This window comes from Talaromyces rugulosus, chromosome V (genome assembly GCF_013368755.1).
Source record: "Talaromyces rugulosus chromosome V, complete sequence".
NCBI classification, from domain to species: Eukaryota; Fungi; Ascomycota; class Eurotiomycetes; order Eurotiales; family Trichocomaceae; genus Talaromyces; species Talaromyces rugulosus.
The window spans coordinates 2599297-2622266 of NC_049565.1; the positions used below are offsets into that span (position 1 = coordinate 2599297).

A 22970-nucleotide genomic window follows, 5' to 3' on the forward strand; every position below is an offset into this window, starting at 1 on the left:
GCGCGTATGTAGATATAGTATTATGGAAAATCGCTGTTGATGTCAAATGGCTACATTTTGGTAATAGATATCAAGTAATAATTAGGAGCATTCGTATTATTAATTATACAGATAAAAAACGAGAATTCGGACAGATTCCACCTGCTCTCAACGCCTGTTATCCTACGAAGAACAGGTTCAAACAATTTCACAACACCAACATTCCATCCCAACAACCCAATATCACAAAATCAACGCACAGTAAGCTCCGCCATAATCCCCTGGTCTTCCTTGGTCTCCACAGCCTGGAAAGCGCGGCCCGTCCTTTCCAAGCCCTTCTCGGCGCGAACATAGGCTTCCTCACTTCGATCCGTAAGAATGGCAAGATCTTCGTCAGAAAGAATAGACTTTGGATCGTCACTGCTGATATGGAATTGCTCAAACTCATCCTCGCCAAGGGCCTTGCGTAGCTCTTCGACTTCGTTGTGAATGGTAGTGCCGTTATTGTTATCAAGAAGACTTTTGAACTTTCCCTTTTGAATCACGAGACGCTCTAATCTGCGTTTCGAGTCTGCTTTCTCTAGCAGTGTCTGTTCCACGGTTCCTTTTGTAGCAAGACGGTAGACTATGACTGGTCGGGTTTGGCCGATACGATGGGCGCGGTCTTGTGCTTGCAGGTCTTGTTGAGGATTCCAATCCGAGTCGTACAGAATAACCGTGTCAGCAGCTGTCAGATTGATTCCCTGGCCCCCAGCGCGGGTGCTGAGCAAGAAGATTTTGTAATTTTTGTTCGTGTTGAAGGCCTTGATCTGATCTCGGCGGTCAACTTGGCTGACGCCACCGTCGATACGGCAGCAATTCCACTTGCGGAGCGTGGCCCAGTCTTGTATCAGGTCGAGCTGTGTCTTGAACTGAGAGAATATCAAAAGCTTGTGACCCTTGCGCATCAGACACGGGACCAAGCGGTCGAGAAGCAGCATCTTGCCGGATGCCGTTACAAGCGTCTCATCCACGGTCGAGGAATCCTCGCCCCATGGCCAATAAAAGTTATGCGGAGAATTGCAGGCTAGTCGAGCTTGCATGACCGGGTTCTGAAGTTTCTTATTGCTGATTTCCTTCTTTGCTAGTTTAATCGTCTTGGCCCGCTCCATCTCTTCCTGCTCGGTTTCGCCGGGGCTTTCTTCATTCTCTTCTTGGTCCTCAATGCCATCTTCCAATCGTCGGAGCTGAGCATTGAATTCTCGATCGCCAATTTCTCTATAGCTCTGACGCCCCTTTCGGGTGCGACCACTGATACTGCCTGGAGTAGATGAGCGATTCGTCCGTGTACTTTTAGCCGGAGTGCTGTCTCCACTGTCTTCTGCCTTTCTCTTCACGCTGGCCGAACGAGATGGCCGTCCACTCTTAGCTTCGATGCGTTCAATTGCCTTGTTCTCCAAGTATTGGCGCCCAGTGCCACTTAATATCTCTCGATAAAGATCCTTCTGTTCCGCCGTAAGTGGTGCGTAAAGAATGTACTCTCGCTTTTTGGGAAGATCGGTCTCGACGTCGGTCTTGATACGCCGCAAAAGAAACGGTTTGAGGATGGAGTGCATAGTAGTCACAAGATTTCGCTTGCGCTTTTCAACAACGTCCCTTTGGCCATTTCGATCGAGAACGGACGAAAAATCGAACCAGCCCTCGAAGCTTTCCAAATCGTTGAAAATCTCAGGCAGCAGGAAATGCAAGAGAGACCACAGCTCGGAAATGTTGTTTTGCAATGGTGTTCCAGTAATGAGCAGACGGTTGGCAGAATTGTAGGAAAGAAGCTCTTTGATCAATTTGCAGTTCATGTTTTTCAGTCGGTGACCCTCGTCCTGGTATATGTCAGAGCAAGTTCCTCTATGTAATTGGTACCACTTACCACGACAATGTATCTCCATTGAAACTGAGACAGGAAAGCGCGGTCGTTCATGCAAATCTCGTACGAAGTGCAAATAACAGGAAAGTCCATAGACTTCTGATCTTTTAGCTTCATCTGCTGCCGAAGCTCAGCTCGGTCATCCTTAGAGCCGTGATATAAGATCGTGTTGATTTCGGGTGTCCATCTCTGAAACTCATCCACCCAATTGCTAACCGTACTTAAAGGTGCTGCAATTAAGAAAGGGCCAGAGATGTTGTTCTCTTTGAAAAACGCGATTAATGATATTGCCTGGACGGTCTTGCCGAGTCCCATTTCGTCCGCAAGGATACCACACAGCCCATTCATCCACAGTGACTTCATCCATTCTAGGCCTTCTAATTGGTACTCTCTCATCTTTCCACCCGAGACAAGACTAGGTTGTTCGGTTGCAACCAGGCCCTCTTGCTCACCGATCGCAGTGGGTTTTGCCTCAAACTCGTCTGCCGCCTGGGCCAGCGCCTCTTGAACTGTAGGATTATCCCCTTTCATCTCTACATCTGCTTTTTGGAAGTAGCTTGAGATGTTGTTACTCTGAACACCCTTCTTGGCTGCACCCTTTTTCGCAGCGGATTTCTTCGGTTCAGGTTTGCCACCTTTTCCTGCGGCTGCAGGTTCGGGTTTTATTTCTTCATTGCCCTTGAAGCGAGTGCTGCGACGGCCGTGTGCAGGAGTTGATGTTTCCTTGGTTGGTTCTGCGTGTCGTTTTGCGGCTTTTCTCCTAGCTGCGTCTTGTTGCTGTTTCTGTTGTTCTTTCATCTTATCGGCCATGATAGCGACGAAAACCTAGACAATTAGTATATGCACACACACATACATATATGTATCTAGATAGAACCTACTGAGCTTGTCTGGAGCAGTTTTGTCAATGCCCTGGCTTTCATATCCATTCCCTCGGTATCATCTTCGTCTTCCTCCTTCTCCTCCTGTTGCTGTACTTCGCTTTCGAGCTCCATGTTTGTACCATCTTCCTTTTCAGTCTCCATTTTCACCTCGTCAGCGACCGCACCCGACTCGTCCACGGATGATGGCGGGGACGACGATTCCTCGTGCACTGAAGTAGCCGTAGTAGAGGTGGTGGTAGTGGCAGCAGGGGTGCTCGTGCCCGACGAATGATCCACTTCAGACGTCGTCTTTTTTCCCGGACTGTTGGTCCATTTGTTGGCGATGAAGTTGAAGATGCGAGAGCCCATTCTTTCTATTCAATTCGCAAGTAGGAGGGTCAACACATAGATCAAGTCAACTCGAGGCGAAATGCAAGACAGTCATTAAAAAAACAAAGATTGAATAATCAAGTAAGGAAAGACCCAAGTTGACCCGATTGTGTCCATCAACTGTCGTCTGGAGTAACTCGACCGTCGCCAAACACGGCAGGGGCGGTAAAAACGCGATCGGACGGCGCGTGGTCACGTGCGCAATTAAGTGGTTTTTGTCGTCTCCTCGACGATCTTATTCGGGGCCGGAAATGATTCTACGCCTTGATGTACGGAGTTCTTCGTATGTGGTGAGTTCTAGCATTATTGACGATGATGATGATGATGATGATCGAATAATGATTCCTTCAAAGTGTGCGCTTTATTTAGTGACATCATGCATCACATTCAATGTTGATTGGACATAATTATAGAAACAGCACGAAACAAACCTTGTTTCAACGTGCCTAAACAAAGAATGAAATTCAACTTCTCCAAGATCTTCTTCGACATTCATATTATTTTCGATACAGGAATATTTACAAGACTAAATCAAAACACCAAGAAAGAACCCAAACTCCTTTGCTCAACCGTCAGTCTATCAACCATGCCAATGGAGAACAAGAATGAACAAAACCCCAAAGAAAACACATCGATGCTTTTTCTAACATTACATCCACCGATAAAACCACAGAATGCATATAAGTATCCAAACATAACAGCTCATTAACTCGTACACGTCGTTCACTTCATTTCTTCGTATAGTCATTGCCTGTCCTACTTCTTCTTGGCAGGCTTTTCAGCACGTGGCCGGAGATTGTACCCGCCGGTGCTAGAGTGAGTCGACCGAGAACGTTTATTTGAAGGCGACTCAACTCCCAAGTCACTGGATTCCCTCTTCCGATGCTGCGAGCGATGCCGACGGTTTTCGGGTAACGTGAGATTGGTGGCCCTGGCGTCTCGCTCTTTCCCCCGCCTTCAGTGACCTCGATTTCTTCCTCTACAGGAACCGGAGATCGTTGTGGAGCAGGGGTTATATAGCTTTGCCCTCCTGGCAGAGCAACTTGGTGGCGTTGGGGGGTCTGCACTGCTGGCTCCGCGACGACATCCCCGGCCGCCCATGTACCGGCTTCTTTCAAAAGTTCACCCCACGGGTTTTCCTGGCTCGGGGTCTCGTCCGATTTATCGGGCTCTTGGGGGTAAGCCTCTGAGTTGGTAAAGGTTAGCATTGCTTCATGTAGTCGTCTCTCGTCCTCCATATCAACATATGTGCGTAGATCGTTCCATACCGACATCTGTGCAGAAGACGAAGCTTCAACAGGAAGTTGCATCATGGGGGTCCTCATCGCCGGCGCTGTGGAAAATTCAGCCAAGCCCACATTCCAACCAGGTTGCCCACCAATTACCTGACCTTCCCTATCCATCCGTCGTATTGTGGCTTGTTGTTCTTGTGTACCCAGAACCTCATAACCAGGAGGCATGCCCTGAGCTGGCCACTGTTGCTGAATGGTCGCACTGTCCGACCGAGAAACGAGTCTGGGGACAAGAGGCAAGTCAGAGGCCGATTCAGATGAGAAAGAAGCAGGCATGTACGGTGGCATGTTTCCGCTCGTATTCCGTGCCTCCCCCTTGCCCCATGATGCTGCCGTCGAACTCTCGGGGTCTTCGTTGTATTCTTGCTGCGCGCTATTTCGGGGCAGCTGCGAGAGAAGCCTAGGGTCGATAGTCGTGGACGTGCCAGGCTGGAAATCTGGTGTGATCGTCCCATCGGTTAGCTCGTTCAGTGTGTCTGGCTGCATTTGTCCGGGTTCTTTCCAGGCGAACGTATTCAATTCCTCAAAATCGTTAGATATCGTGGGAGTCGCGACATAGTCATTATCCCAGTCGCCAGCATCTGAAAGCGGCAAACCCCGCTTCGCGAGAAATTTTCTAGCCAGTCGAAGATCACCGAGCTCGCACAGAAGATACTTCATCTTGGAGTTGTTTTTTATAACCTTGTGGCAGCGAGCCCACGACTTTCGCGACATGATCATCTGCTCTGGGATCGAATACTTTTGCAACTGCGAGTAGTCCAGACCCAGGATAGCGCGCATCTGCGTGGCTCGCATTTCTTCTAGGATTTTGTTCTCGTATTCGATATCTTGATCTCGTTTGTTAAGATTCCGTTGCAACTCGACGACTTCTTTGTTACTGAGACTTAGCACTTTCTGGATTTTTCCCATATGCCAGCGGAGAAGCATATTATCCGCGATTTCAATCTGCAGGCCGAGAGCTAGGTCGCACCATGTTGGGTCCTCCTTTAAACAAAAAAAAAAAAATAAGAATCAGCCATGTTTCTATATCACTCAAAACGACCACTCACCTCAGGCCGCGGCTCCGGAACAATCGTTTCTCCATCATCAGTGTCACTTACAGACAGGTCTGAAATGCTCGTTTGACTCATAACCAACATATTCGCCGCATACTGGGGGTTCTGGGGCCCGTTGCTTGCTACGAAATTATCAAAATCTCGAAGAGACACACAAGAATAGTCCTCCCCATATTCCGTTCTTGGAACTGTATACACACCATCATCATCATCATCATCATCATCATCATCATCATCATCATCATCATCATCTTCGTCATCTTTGTCTTCCTCTTCTCTCCCCTTGTTCACCGCGCTGCGGCTGCAGTTTTGTTTACCGGGCGGTCGTGGATGGTCCAAAGTGGGAAACGCGGCCGGTGGAAGATTTGGATTGAATTCGACGTAATTAATTGGCGCAGTACGCCTCCGCGAGTATCGCAATTCTCGCGGTTCTTGTGGTTCTCGTGATACTCGTTGTTCCCTGGCAGTGCTTCCCTCCATTTCATCCTCGTACCTCCTTGGAGCTTTGATCACTGATCTGAGCCTCATGGTTAAAACGTGTTCGAAGGTGTTGATTGCGTAGTTTTCCAAAAGTTGTAGGTCTCGCGTTGAGAAAAAAAAGTATGAAAAAAGTTATATCGTAAGAGTAAGCAGAAAAACTTTTGTTGCTGTTGTTTTGTTGTTATTGTTGACATGAAAACACATCAGGCGAAGATACCTGTCTACTTATATCCAAAGACGCAGACATAAAAATGATGTGAAATTGGATATGGTTAATGACATTGAGAGTAATAAACAAACACATGAGGCTGAAACAAACAAGATGAAAAAATGCGGACAATCGGGTTGTTGAGGACAAAAGACAAAGAGGAGTGAAAAAAATAATTTGAGGGCTTGTCTCTTTGATGACCGCCCATATCAAAGGATCCTTGTTTGCACACACACACAGTTGTGAGAGCTCTGGCAAACAGTGAAGGTACTGACTATACAGATTCTAAGACAAGTAAACAGCAAACATTGAAACTGAGTGATTATTTTTATTATTATTATTGTTGTTGTTTCAAAAAATATAGGCTAATAAAAAAAAACGCGGATTCTTCAATTGTAGTATGCGCTTCAAAATGTACACAAGGGTATTACCCACCTCTTAACGCCTGGCTGGTGCGATCTATTGATCTCCCAAGTAGCAAAAGAACTCTCGTCAAACAACAAAACAACCCAAACGAGCCTTCTATGAAATATCCATCAATTCATGCGGTCTATGAAAGGAGCTGGCTTTTGTTTGACATGCCCCAAATTGTTCTCAGTGGCTGTATCACTACCCATGACCATGTCCCCATTAGCATCAACCCCAGAGACATCGTCGCGGTCAGCAAAACTGCGTTTCTGTTTTATTCTTGCGGCCTGGTCTTCTGGAAGCAATCGCGCCGTATCTGGACCGGCATTATTTTTTTCCTCTCGACGAGCCTTTGTGACTTGTCTCTTCGCGTCTAGGATTGCCCCAAATGAGAGGAGCATGGTCTGCACAGCCTCATCGACATTAATGCAGAACCGCCGGTGTTGTACACTCCACATTGCATTTGCCATGTCGAGATTGAACATGACCATCAAATACGCCATGGCAACAGTGGCAGACTTTTCATTACCTGCTTCGCAGAACACGATCACTTTTGGTGGCAGTCCTGGCTGGGCCGAGGCGCCAGAGACGAGATGCTCGTTTATGCGACGAATCGCTCGAGGAAGGTGTGCAATTAGGTCCCAATCGCCGTCGACATCAATCGAGTCAGACTGAATCCCCAAATCTTCAGCGACTTTGGCGCCGGACATCAAGCGGGCAAGGACTGATCTTTTGTCTCGGATAGACAGCAACAAAGTTATACCTTCCCTTTTCAAAAACTCCTTGTCTTTGCATGCCACTGATGGACCAAGGTACAGGAAGGACAGAATCTGCTGAGCTTCTCGCCGCATAGCGTACACCCATGTGCCACCTAACGACTGGTGCGAGAAGCAGGCCGGGTCAACTTGGGTGAAGAAGCCTGGGCTGACAAACTCGCCCACTTCAAATTCATGGTCAGTAGGCGGTGTGAGGGAAAAGGCCTTTGCTTGCCGGTCTCCAAGTGAGGCTGGGGGAACCATCAAGGTGTGAGATCCCTGAGGAATCGAGGTGTGGTAGGTATGTGCTGGGGCGTAGGCACTGTCGACAAGGTGGTTGCTCGCCATAGCGGAGAAAAAGTCGGAATTGAGATTAATCAGCCTCCGTTAAGTGATAGAAGAAGAATGAAGACGAAAAGCTTGAAATGAGAGGTGATGACTATTTATGACTCAGCCAACGTATTACGGTGCGGGTTTGTCCTTCTCCAGTGCCGATATTCAGCTGACCAATCTATGCCAGCGACAATTGGATACAAAGAAGAGTAACGTGGATGGTTGAAGGGAACAAAACAATTCTTTGTTCGCCAGATGCTGACGAGAAGATCAGAGTTGCCCAAATTTGGACTAGGGCGATTGCGGCTGTGGTTCCGCCGCGGTGATTGGCCCGTGGGCAGTAGCAGCCTACGAGTCTGCTCATCATTGCTCACGCAGAATTTACGCAAAATATGAGTGAAAGGAATGGGGAAACATATACACAAGTGTCACTCGGATTTTACTCGAAATGATGGTCGAAAATCACATATGTATCTCGCCCAAGGTGCTCTAGTTGGCTGAATAACACACGTGTCCATCGGTAGAAAGCTATACACTTTAATGAGCACGTACTTTTTACCTCTGTATCATGTAATACATATTTATACATCAGTTGGTGCGTTGTAGAATTAGGGTTTATCAGTTGTAGGAATGTGGATTCAGGAACATGGACACTGGTGGTAATATTCATACAAAAGTAAATAACAAAACAAAGGTATCATGACTGTAACTCCTTTGATACACAGCATATGTCGGTTAATTCCACCGCAATGTCACGTTATATATTACCAGTGCGTAATATGAACGATACGTTACCAACCCAGACCGGATTGGTACACAAAACCAAGACAGATTTTGTTATTGTCGGTATTGGCGACATAATCGGGCTGTCTGAATACGAATAGCCAGAAAGCCTAATCAGAAGGATTAACAAGGAAAATTAACCAGCAAGTGTAATTGACGAAGCTGACCATTCGAGGGCGTAATAAACCACCGGGCGCACGGTACAACCATGAAATCTTGGGCCATCCAGGCCACCAGGGAGGCATAGTGGTAGTGAAAATTGTGGTGATAGTTAAAGGCATGTTTATTTTTCTTGAATAGGCTGTTAGGGATATCTATCTATCCATCGAGGGGGAAAACAGATTATATAGTTAATAAAAGTGGGCCAACATCTAAGAACAAGCCAACGTTATGGGGTTGACGTTATTATTATTTATTCATATTTAATGTCTATACCGAGCCCTAGGCTATGACAGACAGGGTGTTGACGTTAATCGTGTTCTAGTAAAAACCATGACCACCATAATTAGTTCACATCAATATGATGGCATTAACATCGTGTTTATAATTAAAACCGTGGACTTCAATATATACTTTAGTACTACATGGAATACTAGAAAATATAGGATTGCTACATGTAATATCATTATGATGGATATTCCAACCAGGCACAATACGTGATAAATTTCGATTTGCATATTTACAATTTATCTATCGCTGTATTCATGCTATGTGCGATAATAAAAACAGATCTTGGTAACTTGGAAATAAGTTATTATGTTTGTTGATTTACCAAGCTCAGTAAAGTGATCTGACGACAGATAATGGGCCAGGCCGGCCTAGCCCGAACATCGCTCGCGTCAGTTTCCCGTCAGTTTCCCGTCAGTTTCCCCTTGTCACGTAACTAATTAACCCCATGCCGAATTTAGAGTATTTTATTACTGGTTTGGACGTTTTTTTTTTCCCTTCTCTTTCCTCCCCCCCTTCCTCTCTCACGTAATGTTGTCGACCCCAGTTTACTGGCAAATATTCGAGCCCTGGTCTAAAAACGTCAGATGACGATTCTTAGTAGGTCTCGCCAATGTTTCAATAGAAAACGGAGAGAGAGAGAGAGAGAGCTCTGTATGGTCAATATTTGCGCTGTCCAAACATTGACCATAATCCATAATGCATTCTCTTGTTGTCAACGTTTCTGTGTGAAGATTTGATCGCTTTGCATGGTGCCTATTGTTACCTCACTAGCCATTACCTGGCTATGCAACTCGAAAGCCCGTATTAGGAAGGAGTTTGTCGAACTGTTTGGCAAACTCCTTCTTTGTACAGATACTAATAAAGCTGGGCCAAGGTCTAAAAACTACAATTTTATCCCATTTAATCCATGTACTCCAATTTGATCCGACCAGCAGTGGCAGAAGGAGTAGAAGGAGAGAGACATGGCTGAGAAGGATGGTCAAATTCTGCACAGTGCAGAATTTGACCTTGCTTGGCACTGAAAGCTATTGACAAGGATGCACAATGTTTCCCCAGGGGAAACATTGTGCATAGTGGCCCATTCTCCTACTGTCAACGTAATGTTGTTGCTGCCTAAGGCACCGGCGATCAATCTATTTCGGGAATGCTTATATGAGATGTGATCACCATGCATAAATTACACGCGCAAGGCTGAGCTGGACTTGGCAAGTCGGCTGAGTTAAATGTTAACCACAACTCCTTGCATTTCTGCTCGTGCCATTACGTGGTCTACATGTAGTCTAGAGTTTCAAGGTTTTAGCTTCGCGATTCCAAAAATTCATTTCATTTAGTTGGCATCTTGAAGACGCACTTCATAAGTAGATAAAACACATATTGATAGCTGATATTGATAGCGTAAACGCGACAGAGAAAGAGAGAGGAAAGAGGAGTAGAGGAGAACAGATGAGTAGTGATGGTGGCAAGCAAGACAACATCAGGCAGGAGACAGGGTATATTTGTTTAATGAGATATGCGAATTTGTGAAAAAGAACAACGCCCACTGCAAAGGAGGAGCTGCACAAGAGCTCGCTTTGCGGAATTTCCAGGTCCAAGACCAAAACGCCTGATCTCTCGACAGCACGTAAAACACAGTTTCGTCACCAGTAAACCGTTTCCAAAAAACAAAACAAAAAAAAATCAAGAACTCAAAAACACCCGTTGGGCATGCAAACACATCGCAGTGTTGTCGTAAGATGAGAGTGGCAGAGAAAACGCCTCGGAAATGCTGAAAAACAAACTCAGGAAGAAGAGAGGGCGGGATCGGACAGCGGTCAAACTTCGCTAGTAGCAACTACCGACAAGCCGGGTTGAGGAATCGATTGCTGCAGACCAGCGACTATCCTCTCCAGTTCCTCCAAGCGTCGGTCCTTCTCCTCGACTTCACGCCGCAGGCGCTTCACCTCGTCGTGAAGGTCCACTGAATCGTCCCCATCTCCTTCCAGAACGTCTAGTGGCGACTCGGTAGCATCGTGTTTGCGCTTTAGACTATTCGGGCTTTGCTCCAAGAACGTCGACTTGAGTCCTTCGACCTCGGCAACCGCAAGTGCTGAAAGCTCCGAAGAAGATCCCGTATCCGTGTGCATATGGCGGCGTCGCAGGTGCTCCTTCAGATTTTCTTGCCTGGTAAAACCATCGCCTTTGCTGCGGTTACAGTCGCCGTACGGACACATGAGCAACTTTTTGGCGGTCGCATTTTTCTTGTGCACTTCGCGTTGGTGTCGGAGAAGGCCACCCGAGTATGTAAATCCCTGAATTTTGTCACATCCTGGTTCCATGCATTTGTAAGGCCGATCGTGCTTGTCCATGTGTTTACTACAGATAGTCAGTATGCAAATCTTTTTTTTTTTTTAGTTTGAAAAGGGAGAATGACTCACTTCCATTCACACGGGCGGCGAAATGTGGGCGGATTCGACTGGCAGTCGGTATGGTCGCAGTAGATCTGGTTGACCTCGTTCTTGGGGGGATCGCGCGACCGGCGCACCGACAGCCTCGGGCGCGTTCCATCTGTCGCAGGGTTTGAAATAGAGTCGGTCATTTTTGGAGGCGAAAGCGATTCGGGAGCAGCAATGAGGATAGCGCTCGGTCCGCTCGGCCCTTCACTTCTTGGACTGGGATAGTCTGTACCGTCGCCCATGACAGCGGACATGAGAGAAAAAGGTCTGGCTAGCAGCACGTCGAGTCGGACTTGGTTTCGCGCCGAATGGAGAATTGCGTATTATTATTCGGGAAAGGATGTGTTTCTGGAAGGGCAACAGTAGTCGAGAGAGAGCGGTGTAAATGGCAAAGGTCAATGTGGGTCGACTGGAGGGACGTGGTGGTGGCTAGTTATTAGAGCAGCATTCAGGCATCCGCGAAGGAGGCTTTCGGCTCGGCGATTGGGGGGGAAAGAAATTGCCACCTGAATTTTCAGGCGCACCGCCGCGTCGAGGGATTTGTCTCAAGCCACGCAAGATTTGGGGCGGAGGCTATATGGAGAAAGATGGATACGATGGCGAGTTTTGAAGTATTTGCGGCGAGCACAGCAAGCGAAACAGCCCACACGTCGTGTGACCTGGCGATGACTCCACCCAAGGCAGCAAGGCAGGTACCGCGATCGTTCCAGTTGACTAGGATGTCGGGCGCGTGTAATGAACGTTGCCGGGTTAGCGTGCCAGTATGAGTCACGGCCGAACAAGAAGCAGAGATGAGTTGGTGATGACGACTATCGACTATTAATGAATGATGGATGATGCTGGTTGTTTTAGGCACGATCCGCCCAAGCGACGCCACACCGCCACACTCGATCGTCGTCACGTGCACTGCGGCTGCCTGTCTGGGCGAATCTCTCGGCCGTTTCTCCTCTCTTCAAATCTTCGAAAAACAGTCATGTTCAGCAAGAGGGAAGGGGCAAAAAACAACCCGGCGAGAGCTGACGGATTATTTATTGTGTAGCCGACTTTCATTTTCTATGCCACGTCGTTTGCGGACCACAGCGGGCCATTACAGTGCTCTTCTTCTCCGTCGCCTATCACAAAGCCAGCTCGACCTTGCTCCGACGATGCTACTGTCACCGACTTGCCGCCTACCTGTCTTGTCGCCTTGCGATACTCTACCGAGGGCGCTATACCACGTACCGGGTGAGGACTGGTCGAGGCCATTCTCCAGAGGTTGATCGGGGAGTGTGATCCACTTGCAAATGTCAGACACTTGCAGGTGGATCGCCAGCTGTTGGTAGGCAGGGTTAGGCGCCTACGATGCTAGGCTGGGTCGGTGAGTCATACTTGGTGCGTATGCTGAGCTGCCTGCCGTTGCCTCTTTAGATTTTCGTAGATATCGATATATTTGAAACTAACTACGTAGCAACGAAGGCAGAACCCGAGAGTGGGGTATGTATCCTGATGTATCACCTGTTGTCAGCTGGTGCATAAACTACAACCATGTAAATTTACATCTACCTACATGTAAACAACCAAAAATGACTATCTTGCCACCAGTCAGCGAAGCATTTACCAAACACCTCCCAAAAATAGAGGTACTAGTACACATCTAGTCCCCGGCTAGCTAGCTGACACACAAAATATTGATTTGTATGACTAGCTGCATGCCCATCTCAGCGGCAGCATCACCCGGGAATGTCTCCATGAGATATGGGTTCGAAAGATATCCCAGAATCCGCAACTCGCAGTTGACGACCCATGCGTCTTGATGCCGCCGGGAAAGGTAGACTACGGGCTGAATATGTACTGTTTTTCCTCTCTTCTTTTTAAAACGACTTTGGACTGGCTGACCGGGGTAGATTTTTTGACGTCTTTTCAAAATCAATATATCATCTGTGCAACGACTTGGACAGCATTTCCTACGCTACGACTTCAGTTCTGAATGACTTTCAAAATGACGGTGTGCGATACCTGGAACTACGAACTACGCCCAGAGAGATCCACGATGATCGGGGAAACATCACTGTATCAAAAGAATATTACATTCTGACAGTTCTAGATGCGATCGACACCTTCCGAAAACGCCAAAGCCAGATCGACGAGGTCGACAGAATGTCCGTCTATCTCATCCTCTCCATCGACCGCGCCAGAGACACGTCTGCTTCGGCCATGGAAGTAGTCGATCTTGCCATCAAGCACCGCAATATCAAAAACAACCAGCTGGCAATTGTCGGCATCGACCTCTGCGGGAATCCGACCAAAGGCGACGTATCGATCTTTGGACGTGCATTCGCTCATGCAAAGGCACATGATCTGAAAATAACTCTGCATTTCGCCGAGACTGCATCGTCGGGGGACCCGAAAGAGCTAGAGACCTTGTTGTCGTTTGACCCGGACCGGCTGGGGCATGTTATCCACGTACCAGATGGAATCAAGGAGAAGATTGCCGACAAGGGTCTAGGACTTGAGTTGTGCTTGTCGTGTAATGTCCATGCCAAGATGATTGATGGCAGTTTTGAAGATCATCATTTTGGGTATTGGTGGATGAAGAACTGTCCTGTGACTTTATGTGTAAGCTTTTTTTTCTCTCTCTAAACCCCCATTACCGAACTTTTCTCACATGGACAGACCGACGATGTGGGTTTTTTCTGTAGCCCCGTCTCGAACGAGTATTACCTGGCGTCGAAACATTTTGGTCTTGGATGTAGCGATTTGGTAGCTCTTTGTAAAAGAGGCGTGGGTTCGATTTTCGGGGGTGAGCACGAAAAGAATCGTCTGTGGCATCTGTTAGAGAATTACATTAAGGGGTAGATACATAGTCTGTAGTAAATAAACAATAACAAGTTATATTGAGTTTCTTCTGAATATATTCAGAGGTCATTTACGATTATTCTTAACTTTTGTAACTGTTTCACCCAGTAATCGGTTACATGTGTATTCGTTCAGAATACATTTATTGTAATTGCAAAAATAATCCACAATTCATTCAATCTATATAACCCCCCCTTCTTCAAGTACCCTTTTCTCGTTCCATTCAGAAACTCTGAATGTCGATCATATCCTCGTCTAGAATACAACGGGTAGGGCGGCGTACATTGGCCGCGGGCACTCCAGGTACGTTTTCCTGTAGAATAATGGCGCCGGGGCTGTTATTTACACCGGACTCAGCCGTAGCAGGAGCAATCGCAGCAGGGGGGGCATCAGCAACAAGAGAGACAGCAGCAGAGGGGACAGTAGAAGGAGGGACAGCAGCAGCAGGAGGAGGAGCAGGAGTAGCTTCCGGCTCTACCCACTTGGCTACCTTAAAGTCGAAGTTCTGTATATGCCTATCCGCTTTAAAGCGGCAGCCAGAACCCCCCTGGCAGTCATCAATCTGGCAGACGTGTCCGACATAGCAGGTCGGGTGACGGCATGCGGAACCCACAACGCAGGGGTTCTTCTTCAGAATGTGCTGCAGTGTCATCAGGGCCAGCGGGCTGAGCTCACGGTGGTCTAGCTCACAGTCCGGACCGATCTCGCAGTGTCCCGACAGGTGGTAGCTGTTGCACACCTTGTGCTCTTCCTTGCGCAAGTTGTAGGCCTTCCATGCCTCTATGCTGGGCTTCTCCAAAAATATTTCAAGCCGATCGCCGTTCTTATTGACGGGGATAATCTTTCCCTGGATAGAAGCGTCGATGGGCCGGGTCTTGGGGAGCACGGCCGAGGGCTTGGAGATGGCGAGGGTTCCGGAAGTCGAGCGGAGTGAGAGGGCCGGGTACTTGTCGAGAAGCTTTAAACCAGTCAGTCGCTTCTCAGACTTCTCAGACTTCTCTGGCTTTTCTGGCTTCTCGAGCTTCTCGAGCTTCTCCAGTTTCTCCAGCTTCTCCACCTTCTCCGGCTTCTCCGAGTTCTCCTGGTTTTCGGGGTTGGCCGGGTTTGCGGCATGCTCGTTCAAGCAGCTATCCCCGTACTTGCAGGAGCCCTATAAGTTTTAGTCAGCGAGTGCATCTTTTAGAGAGACATGAGAAATCATACCTTTGGATAATATGCGCAGGACTTCTTCACACCAGGAGTAGCGCCAAGGGTCTTTGGAGGAGAAGTAGAAACGATGCCCGGCAGAGGCGTCGACCGGAAACAGGTCCGTAGCTCCCTAACCGGTAGATCCAGGCTGGAGAACTCGGAGTGGAAAGCTCCTGCCTTGAGCAGGGTGACTCGATCGGATTTGCCCCGGTATGGGGTGAGCACCGAGAGATAGCCGACATCGTGGCAGCCTGCAAAGAAGATATGCTTGCACTGGCTGTTGTCGGCGAAAAGGCGGAACATTTCTACTTTAGTTAGCTTCTCTGTTCTTGTTCAAAAGATAACTTTCATTTGGAAAACTCACCTCGAACTTTGAAGTCCGCGGCGTCCTTTTTGTCGCCCGCGTCTACAAAGTCGAACAACTCCCCAGCTCGCGTAAAGCTGGACGTAAATGGTGCCAGCGATCGAGCCTCCTGTCCGGCGAGTCCTGCTTTGGCCAGGGCCTTGGAAAGTCCGGCCAGGTTGGCATAGATGCGGACCATGACTCGACACTGGTCAGCTTCGTCGGGAGACATGCGTGAGTGCAGCATCTCCTTGATGCCGTTGTTCAGGGCCTGGGCAGCGCTTACGCCACCGCTGGTACCGGCTTTGATGTATTGGTCGCGGAACTTGAAGCTGTTAGCTGTTTTTCCCCTTGTATGAATAAACAAAAAAAATTTTAAGGAGGGCACTCACGATATAACTATCTCCGTCGACCAGAACCAGCACGAAAGGATCCCGCTCCTGACCACGGGCCAGTTGCTTGTACTTCTCGCGTGACTCTTTCTCCTCTTCGTAGTCGCTTCGCAGCTGCCGATAGTCGGTAATCAGCTGCTGGAAGTTATTGACCAGTTTATCCTGGCCATCACGATGATGTTGACTAGTTAGGATGTAGTCGCTAAGTTGGTCAGTAAGACCAGCGAGTTCACGTTCATCAAACATTTTGTCTGCTTTCTTTTTCTCTTTTTTTTAAAAAAAAAAAAAATTATAAATAGCTCACTGCGGAGTTTGGAAGTAGGTGTAATAAGAAAAGAAAATGTTTGAATGTGAAGTGAAGAAGGAGTAAATAGTCAGGGGTAGTCACTGGCTTTTTAACCGTGTATTTAGTACACTGGACGTCGGTTATTTCCTGAAAATTAGACACAAGCGAGGTTTTCTCTCTCTTTTTCGTTGTTGAAAAAAAGTAGAAATTTAAATAGAACAACTATTTTTAAGTCGACAAAGAAAGAAAGAGAGAGAAGAAAAAGAAGGGGAAGAAAAAGGAAAAAGAAAAGAAACAAACGGAGCACTTGAGAACAAACGCTCCAGTCTCCGCCGGCTCTCGCCCAAGATAATCAGGGTACCGCCGTTGGGGTGACTCACAAATGACTAACAATGCCATTTGTATAGAAAAAGAGTCATCAATAGAGAAAATAATTGATCACATGAGAAAGCTATCAATAAGGCCGGTACTGAGGCCGGCGACTTTTGGGAACGTTTTAGGGCTAATCGGACGACCCACTTGCCTTTCTGGGATTGCCGCGTTTACTGTACACAATTATTATACAACGACTTGTATGACAATAGTATTGACAAATGTGTGCGGTGTTGCTTTAGACTCCCCCGACATGCGAGTCGAAGGGGCCCAGAACAAAATAAGCCCCGAGGTTTTTGATTGAGCGCCCAGCCAAGCCAGTCATTCAGCCTTTTCTCCATCATTCATCCATGTAACTAAACTTATTTTCTTTACAGTTCTTGAATTTTATAATCGACTCCCCTATTATTCTCGCACCTCATTCCTGTCCCATTTACCTACTTCAAGGAACCAGCTGACTCTTTAGTCGATGTATTCTGTTCAAATTTGGATATTAAGGAAGAACTGATCAACCTGCAAATGATCATTTAGTTGACGATCAACATGCTGATAAATTCTAAGAGGGTAACACCAACGCAGCTTTGTCGGGACAATGTTGATATTAATTGATATACGTGGCTGTAGATGCATATAGAGTCTATATTTGGTTATTGGTCGATTCCGACATGTCTAACTCACTAAATACTCCTTTAAATGTATGACCAAATTAACTTCGTCCCAGTACACTAGACGTATTAATTGATAATTAAAACTAATCTTAAAGGCATTAGGTGGCAATAATTCTCGTGGATATAGTGGTAGAATCAGTCTCTTAAATTTTCCAAATTAGTGAAAAAAACAAGTCTTTTCTCTGTTCCAAATCTCACATCGGACAAAATAAATATTCGAGTAGTTTCAATATATTCAATTGATATGGTCTATCTAGTCAGAGAAGGGTTATGGTTTTATGAAATCTGTGTCGACGTGTGAAGGTGCAGCGTAGAGTGTCGTGGTTCTCGACTCACTGTTCAGAATTGTGAGTAATTCAGAAAATCCAAGGGTCGTCCTTGTTTTCTGAAGGAATTTCATTTATTCACTAACGCATATCAAATGTATGAAATGTTGCATGATTCATTCTCTTTGGTTCTCCGTCTATTGAGATATAAAGGTGGTCTGAAGACATTTGGTGCCTTTGGAATAACCTATTAGGTTTTATATGGCACCATGGTTCCAGATCTGAAATGCTCGAAGGTGACTGGGTGCCTCCGGAAGAGAATATTTCTGTATCTGCAAAGGGAGAAAGGCTGTATGTCTCCGGAAATGCTAATATTCTCAGCTCATTAAGCACAACCTGTGATAGTCACGCGCCCAATCGGACATGTAGCCCACGATAAGAAGCAACTGTAGTGAATCACTGCGGTTGGTGATACAGCCTATCCAGACTTGAACAATGTTCTGTACTTCACTTCAGAACCATTATTTGTCTTCTAAACTAACCAACTTACTGTAGTATATGGAGAGCTTCCATTATTTTAATCTACCAATACATGTAGTATATAGCCTATAAAGACTGGGTGTTCCAATTCTGGATCACAAGTCAGACATCTGGATATCAAACAACCAATCTCATCTTCAGTTTGTCTCCCTCTACAATCTCATTCTTCCTCGATTCCAATTCCGGCATATGCCAACTGGCGCTCACATACCGTCCACCCAGCCAGGGACGTCCCTTTTGCGTCAGCCACGCAAACGTGTCAGCCGCCAGCTCGGGGGTGTCATTCAAAAAATCGTGCATCCATTCAGGCAGTCCCAGTGCCAGGTCCGTACGAACAGCACCGGGATTAACCGCAACTACTGTCAGCCCCTCAGCCCCGTATTCCACTGCCAAAAACTCGGTGAATCTCAAAATCGCGAATTTCGACCCTTGATAACCCGAGGCTCCCGGTACCGTCAACAGAGCACCAGCGGACGACACGTTGAGAACCCACTTGAGATCTGACTTGAGCAGAGCAGGCAAAAACTCGCGAGTAAGCAGGTACACTCCCTTGAGATTTGCCTCCCAGACAGACCACCATGCTATTGGGTCGCCCTTGTCAACTTTGACCCAATTTTCTAGGGCTCCGGCGTTGTTAATAAGAACATCAAGACGGCCATCAAACGCCTCTAGCGTTTTTCTAGCTGCCTCCTTTACCGCGTTTGTATCGGTAACGTCCAGACTAAGCTTTAGGATGGTAAGCGTTTGTGTAGACACAGCACGCATGCTTTTTTCGACCTCGTCTAGCGATGAGCGTGCAGCGATGGCGATGTGGGAGGCGCCGGCGCGAGCGTAGGAAATTGCTGTTGCACGTCCGATGCCTTTAGAAGCTCCGCTGATGAAAACGGCTCGGCCTATGTGGCTGTCATTGTTGGAAGATATGGCTGGGTATGTGTCGTTGTGACTTTCTTCGGTGAAGCTCCTTGCTACAGAGAAGGCGTCTTACTTTTTGTAAGCACAAAGGGCTTTTTTACGCGAGGAGTCGGATTGCTTACCTGAAGCAGCCTTCGACGTGAAATCCATTTTTTCTGAGTTTCCTTACTATTAACGCAAGGTGGTACAGTTACGATGGTGAAGGATATTGACTGTTGTTCCGAGCACCTGAGCGGCTGAATTCAACGTCTAATTGAAGTCTCGAGTATACATATATGCAACATTGACATCTGGAAGCTCCTACATGTAGTCTACAGTCTTTATGACATCCATTTTATATACTCCAAACTCAACCCGGAATTTGAAATATAGCCGACCGAATGACAAATTCGTTCATACAATACTACGACAAACCGGGTTTACGGTGATAAGCACCTTAATACCGGGATGCTGCATAACTATGTGGAGATTCACCTTTACGTAGAAAGGAGCTTGATGATTCCCGATTTGTTGGATATCAAGTTATAATAACAGCATAAGAACACCAAGGAACCAGAGGGATCTATCACGCACTTCAAGGCCCACTTTTTTAATGCTCCGGACATCAGAGAGAAGATTCTCAGAGAAGTGATTATATCGTGGAGATTCGTTAATCTAGTATACAGAATAGATATCGTTAATCATACAGGAGGAGAGAAGATAATACCAATACAAGAGAAGAATAGTAAAAAAACTATCCCTGCCACCGCACCTTTCCCTGGCGCAGTACCTTGACAACCCCAAGCGGCATCAGCGCGCGATCAACAGCCGACAGACTACCGTACTTCTTGACCATACCGCTATGGTAAAGCACCGTCACCCATCGCCAGTACGCGTTCATAGAGTTCCAATCATGCGCAATGCGGTCCCCGTGCTTGCTTGACCGATCCAGCATCATCTGGTGTCGACTCAGCTCCGTCGTCGGGCCGATCTCCTGCTCCTCGGGAACTCGGAGCAACTCGCGGTATGCCCAATATAGCTCCGAGCTGGTAGACTCGAGGTGCGCAGTGTATTCTTCGAGAGAAAAGAATGACTTGGGTCCGTCCAAGAACCGCAAAGTACTAGAGTAGCCATCCCCCTTTTGCCATTTCCGCTTGGCGATTTCGTAGTTGGCTTCCTCTGAAATGAACACTTTCTCTATAATGCGTCGGGGTGTTTTGCGAACGTCTTCCCGCATCGCGAGGAACCCGATGAAGGGGTTATGGATCTCGAGACCGCCGAGTTCGATGGGGAAGAAGAAGAATCCGTCGGGGAGATTGTCCACGTCGAAGCGCTCCGCAATGACTTTGCGTAGATAATACGCAACGTTGCCGTTTTCCAAGCCACTCGCGGCGAAGACTTCGCGTTCAATTCGGCTCAACGTGCTGATCACCATGTCGATGTGTTCTCGTCCGATAGCCACAGAAGGCTTGGCGAAGAAGTTGCTAAAGAACCTCGCAAAGTAGCTGTTCCACGCCTGGATCCAGGCGAATATGCTCTTGCAAGCGGACAGTTGGCGTTTGAGCTCTTCGATATGGATATCCACTTGGTCCTGGTCAATGAGGAACCGACGCTGCTCAGGGTCCAGCTTGAGGAATCCCCACCGAATGTCGCCTTGTGGTAAAGCAAAAGCATTGGCATCATCCGACGACATTTCCGAGTCAGAACCCAGTTCGGAACTCGAATGATCGGCAGTAGGGGTTTCCGAAACCTCTTTCTTCTCCCCCAGACGAACGGTCCCGGTTTTCTCCTCATTTAACTGAAGACCGGTAACTTTTGTAAATTCACTCATTGCCTTCCATGCCTCTTGGCAGGACTTTTCCTTTCCCCAAAACCAGAAATCATCATGCAGCCGGTAGAGGAACGAGCCATTCGCATGTTGGTTAACGGCATAGTCCATGCAGAAAAGGAGTGACTCTCCGAGGAACTCTGAGATCGAATGACTCATGGGCACACCACGCTGTCGGATGTGGACTTGTGCCTCGGAGCCGTCGTGGACAAATTTGAGAGGGCACTCTAGGAACCTTTTGAAAAACTGCAACCAGTCGTCTTGAACACCGAAAAAGTGCAAAACGGCTAGGATCGTGCCGTGTGGGAGAGAAGGCCCAAACCATTTGAAATCAGATCGAACCACTGTGAACTCGCCATGAAGTCGGTTGTGAATGATGGATTCGGTGATTAAAAGATGCAGCAATGACTGTTTGGTCTCGATCGGTGACATTCGGTCATCATCCCCTGGTAGGACTGCATCATCGTCGCCGTGGTCATCATAGCTTCTCTTGCCTTCGTCGAGAGACCGAGGAAGTTGGGTCATGAAGTAGTCGGTCTCGTATGTCTCCTTTCGGAAGTTGTCGACTGTCTCTCTCTCTCGGGGTTCTTGTGTAATGAAATGCTTCCGTCGATTGGTGACCTCCTTGGGGACTTTTTGCGAATTGGATTTCCACGCAGGAGACTTCAAGAAGGAAACAAATGCGTCGCGGAATTCCACGGACCATTTCAGGCCAATGTAATGGAGAAGAATAGTTTCGATGAGGTCTCCATCCATAAAGACGCGGTATTTCCCATTCAGATGGCGGCGCATCTCGACGGGGATGCCTTTCGAATCCCAGTCCCAACGATCGATAGAAGCAAACCGTAGGTTCAAGACGTCTGCTACTTCCTGAGCAACTTCGTTGTTTTTGAGGAACTCTTTCAGAATTGAGGTCTTTTCAGGAGTCAAGAGATCGCTTCTAAGCAGTGACGAGCTTATGGTCTTGAGCATGGTAATGTCAAATGCCTTTGTGTTTGACCGCAAGCTAGTGCCAAAGTCTCGGACCTTCTCGCGAAGCTCCTTGAGCGCCTGTTGCGAGAGCTTTGTCTGATTGAAGAGCTTATCCAAGTATGCCACCACTGCTTGCGAGTCTACGTCGGCTGGCGAGAAAACGAGGCTTTCCCATGTGGCTCGCTGGTCATGCATTTCCTGTCGTCCAACTTGTTCAAAGGTTGACTTGTCGAGGCTCTTCTCGCCAGGCTTTTCCTCAAGATCCACAAGCCATTCAGAAACCAAGTCACTGTAGAACTTGGCATGCTCATACTTGACAGTGTGATAGCGCAGGCTGTCCTCAAGACGAGCAATCCATTCCCGCACAACCTCATCCGAAACAGAAGCATCATGCCTACTCTGCAGCAGAAAACGGCGCATGTTAATATTCTCACTCCGCAGCCAATCTGTATTCGAGTAAACTGATTGTGTCGACGGAAGACGGTTGCTCCGTTGCTGCCCAGTGACGACATCCTTGTCGATATCGTCATCCTCGTCAAAGGCATCCTTGGGGTATCCCATCAACCGCGTGACACCCTCGAGTAGCACGCGGGCTTTCTCTCTGTGGTCTGGGGCGGCATTGGCTGCCTTGAGGATCTCAGCCTTGCGGCTTTCGAACAGCTCGCGTTGCTTGTAAAGCTCGTCGACTTTGGTAGAGCTGATGGATTTGAGGGTCAGTGGGAGAGCACCACGAGTGGAAGCCATTGTTCCTGAATGGAGAAAAGAGCGATGAAATGAGGTTGATGTGTTGAGCAGGCGAGTACGAGCGTGAGAGCACAAGCATCGACCACGCAGGAGAGATTGATGCATGGTGGCAAGACACCGGGCCCTGGAGGGGCTTTAAATATCCCAAATTCTGTGGCTAGGCAGACATGCAGAAACTTGTTTTGAATGTTTGGTTTTGCTGGCTTTGATTTTCTTGCGTTGTTTGTTTGATGTGTCTCTCTCTGCCTACCGGGCGAGTCGGCGCTTTGCCTTGTTTGCTCGCCGCCGGTGGGGCGCTTATGCTCGATTCGGAGCCC

General features: G+C 47.5%; 8 protein-coding genes across 8 annotated transcripts; 1 reads left to right on the forward strand and 7 right to left on the reverse strand.

Moving 5' to 3' along the window:
* Positions 1 to 230: 230 nt before the first annotated feature.
* On the reverse strand, positions 231 to 3111 carry TRUGW13939_09457 (uncharacterized protein; the record flags this gene model as incomplete). The annotated part of the gene is made up of 3 exons (XM_035492579.1): positions 231 to 1835; positions 1883 to 2704; positions 2761 to 3111. 3 exons carry the CDS (start codon positions 3109 to 3111, stop codon positions 231 to 233), a joined length of 2778 nt encoding a protein of 925 aa, XP_035348472.1.
* A 749-nt stretch (positions 3112 to 3860) lies between these two features.
* TRUGW13939_09458 (uncharacterized protein) lies at positions 3861 to 6007 on the reverse strand (the record flags this gene model as incomplete). Its single annotated transcript, XM_035492580.1, has 2 exons — positions 3861 to 5408; positions 5474 to 6007. The coding sequence occupies 2 exons, from the start codon at positions 6005 to 6007 to the stop codon at positions 3861 to 3863; spliced, it is 2082 nt and encodes a 693-aa protein (XP_035348473.1).
* Positions 6008 to 6703: 696 nt separating this feature from the next.
* On the reverse strand, positions 6704 to 7678 carry TRUGW13939_09459 (uncharacterized protein; the record flags this gene model as incomplete). The annotated part of the gene is made up of 1 exon (XM_035492581.1): positions 6704 to 7678. One exon carries the CDS (start codon positions 7676 to 7678, stop codon positions 6704 to 6706), a length of 975 nt encoding a protein of 324 aa, XP_035348474.1.
* A 3029-nt stretch (positions 7679 to 10707) lies between these two features.
* TRUGW13939_09460 (uncharacterized protein) lies at positions 10708 to 11570 on the reverse strand (the record flags this gene model as incomplete). The annotated part of the gene is made up of 2 exons (XM_035492582.1): positions 10708 to 11248; positions 11311 to 11570. The coding sequence occupies 2 exons, from the start codon at positions 11568 to 11570 to the stop codon at positions 10708 to 10710; spliced, it is 801 nt and encodes a 266-aa protein (XP_035348475.1).
* Positions 11571 to 12890: 1320 nt separating this feature from the next.
* On the forward strand, positions 12891 to 14163 carry TRUGW13939_09461 (uncharacterized protein; the record flags this gene model as incomplete). Its single annotated transcript, XM_035492583.1, has 4 exons — positions 12891 to 12947; positions 13013 to 13155; positions 13212 to 13923; positions 13981 to 14163. 4 exons carry the CDS (start codon positions 12891 to 12893, stop codon positions 14161 to 14163), a joined length of 1095 nt encoding a protein of 364 aa, XP_035348476.1.
* A 223-nt stretch (positions 14164 to 14386) lies between these two features.
* On the reverse strand, positions 14387 to 16332 carry TRUGW13939_09462 (uncharacterized protein; the record flags this gene model as incomplete). Its single annotated transcript, XM_035492584.1, has 4 exons — positions 14387 to 15313; positions 15367 to 15656; positions 15716 to 16019; positions 16087 to 16332. The coding sequence occupies 4 exons, from the start codon at positions 16330 to 16332 to the stop codon at positions 14387 to 14389; spliced, it is 1767 nt and encodes a 588-aa protein (XP_035348477.1).
* A 2003-nt stretch (positions 16333 to 18335) lies between these two features.
* Positions 18336 to 19280, reverse strand: TRUGW13939_09463 (uncharacterized protein; the record flags this gene model as incomplete). Its single annotated transcript, XM_035492585.1, has 2 exons — positions 18336 to 19198; positions 19253 to 19280. 2 exons carry the CDS (start codon positions 19278 to 19280, stop codon positions 18336 to 18338), a joined length of 891 nt encoding a protein of 296 aa, XP_035348478.1.
* A 583-nt stretch (positions 19281 to 19863) lies between these two features.
* TRUGW13939_09464 (uncharacterized protein) lies at positions 19864 to 22653 on the reverse strand (the record flags this gene model as incomplete). Its single annotated transcript, XM_035492586.1, has 1 exon — positions 19864 to 22653. One exon carries the CDS (start codon positions 22651 to 22653, stop codon positions 19864 to 19866), a length of 2790 nt encoding a protein of 929 aa, XP_035348479.1.
* Between the last annotated feature and the right edge of the window lie 317 nt (positions 22654 to 22970).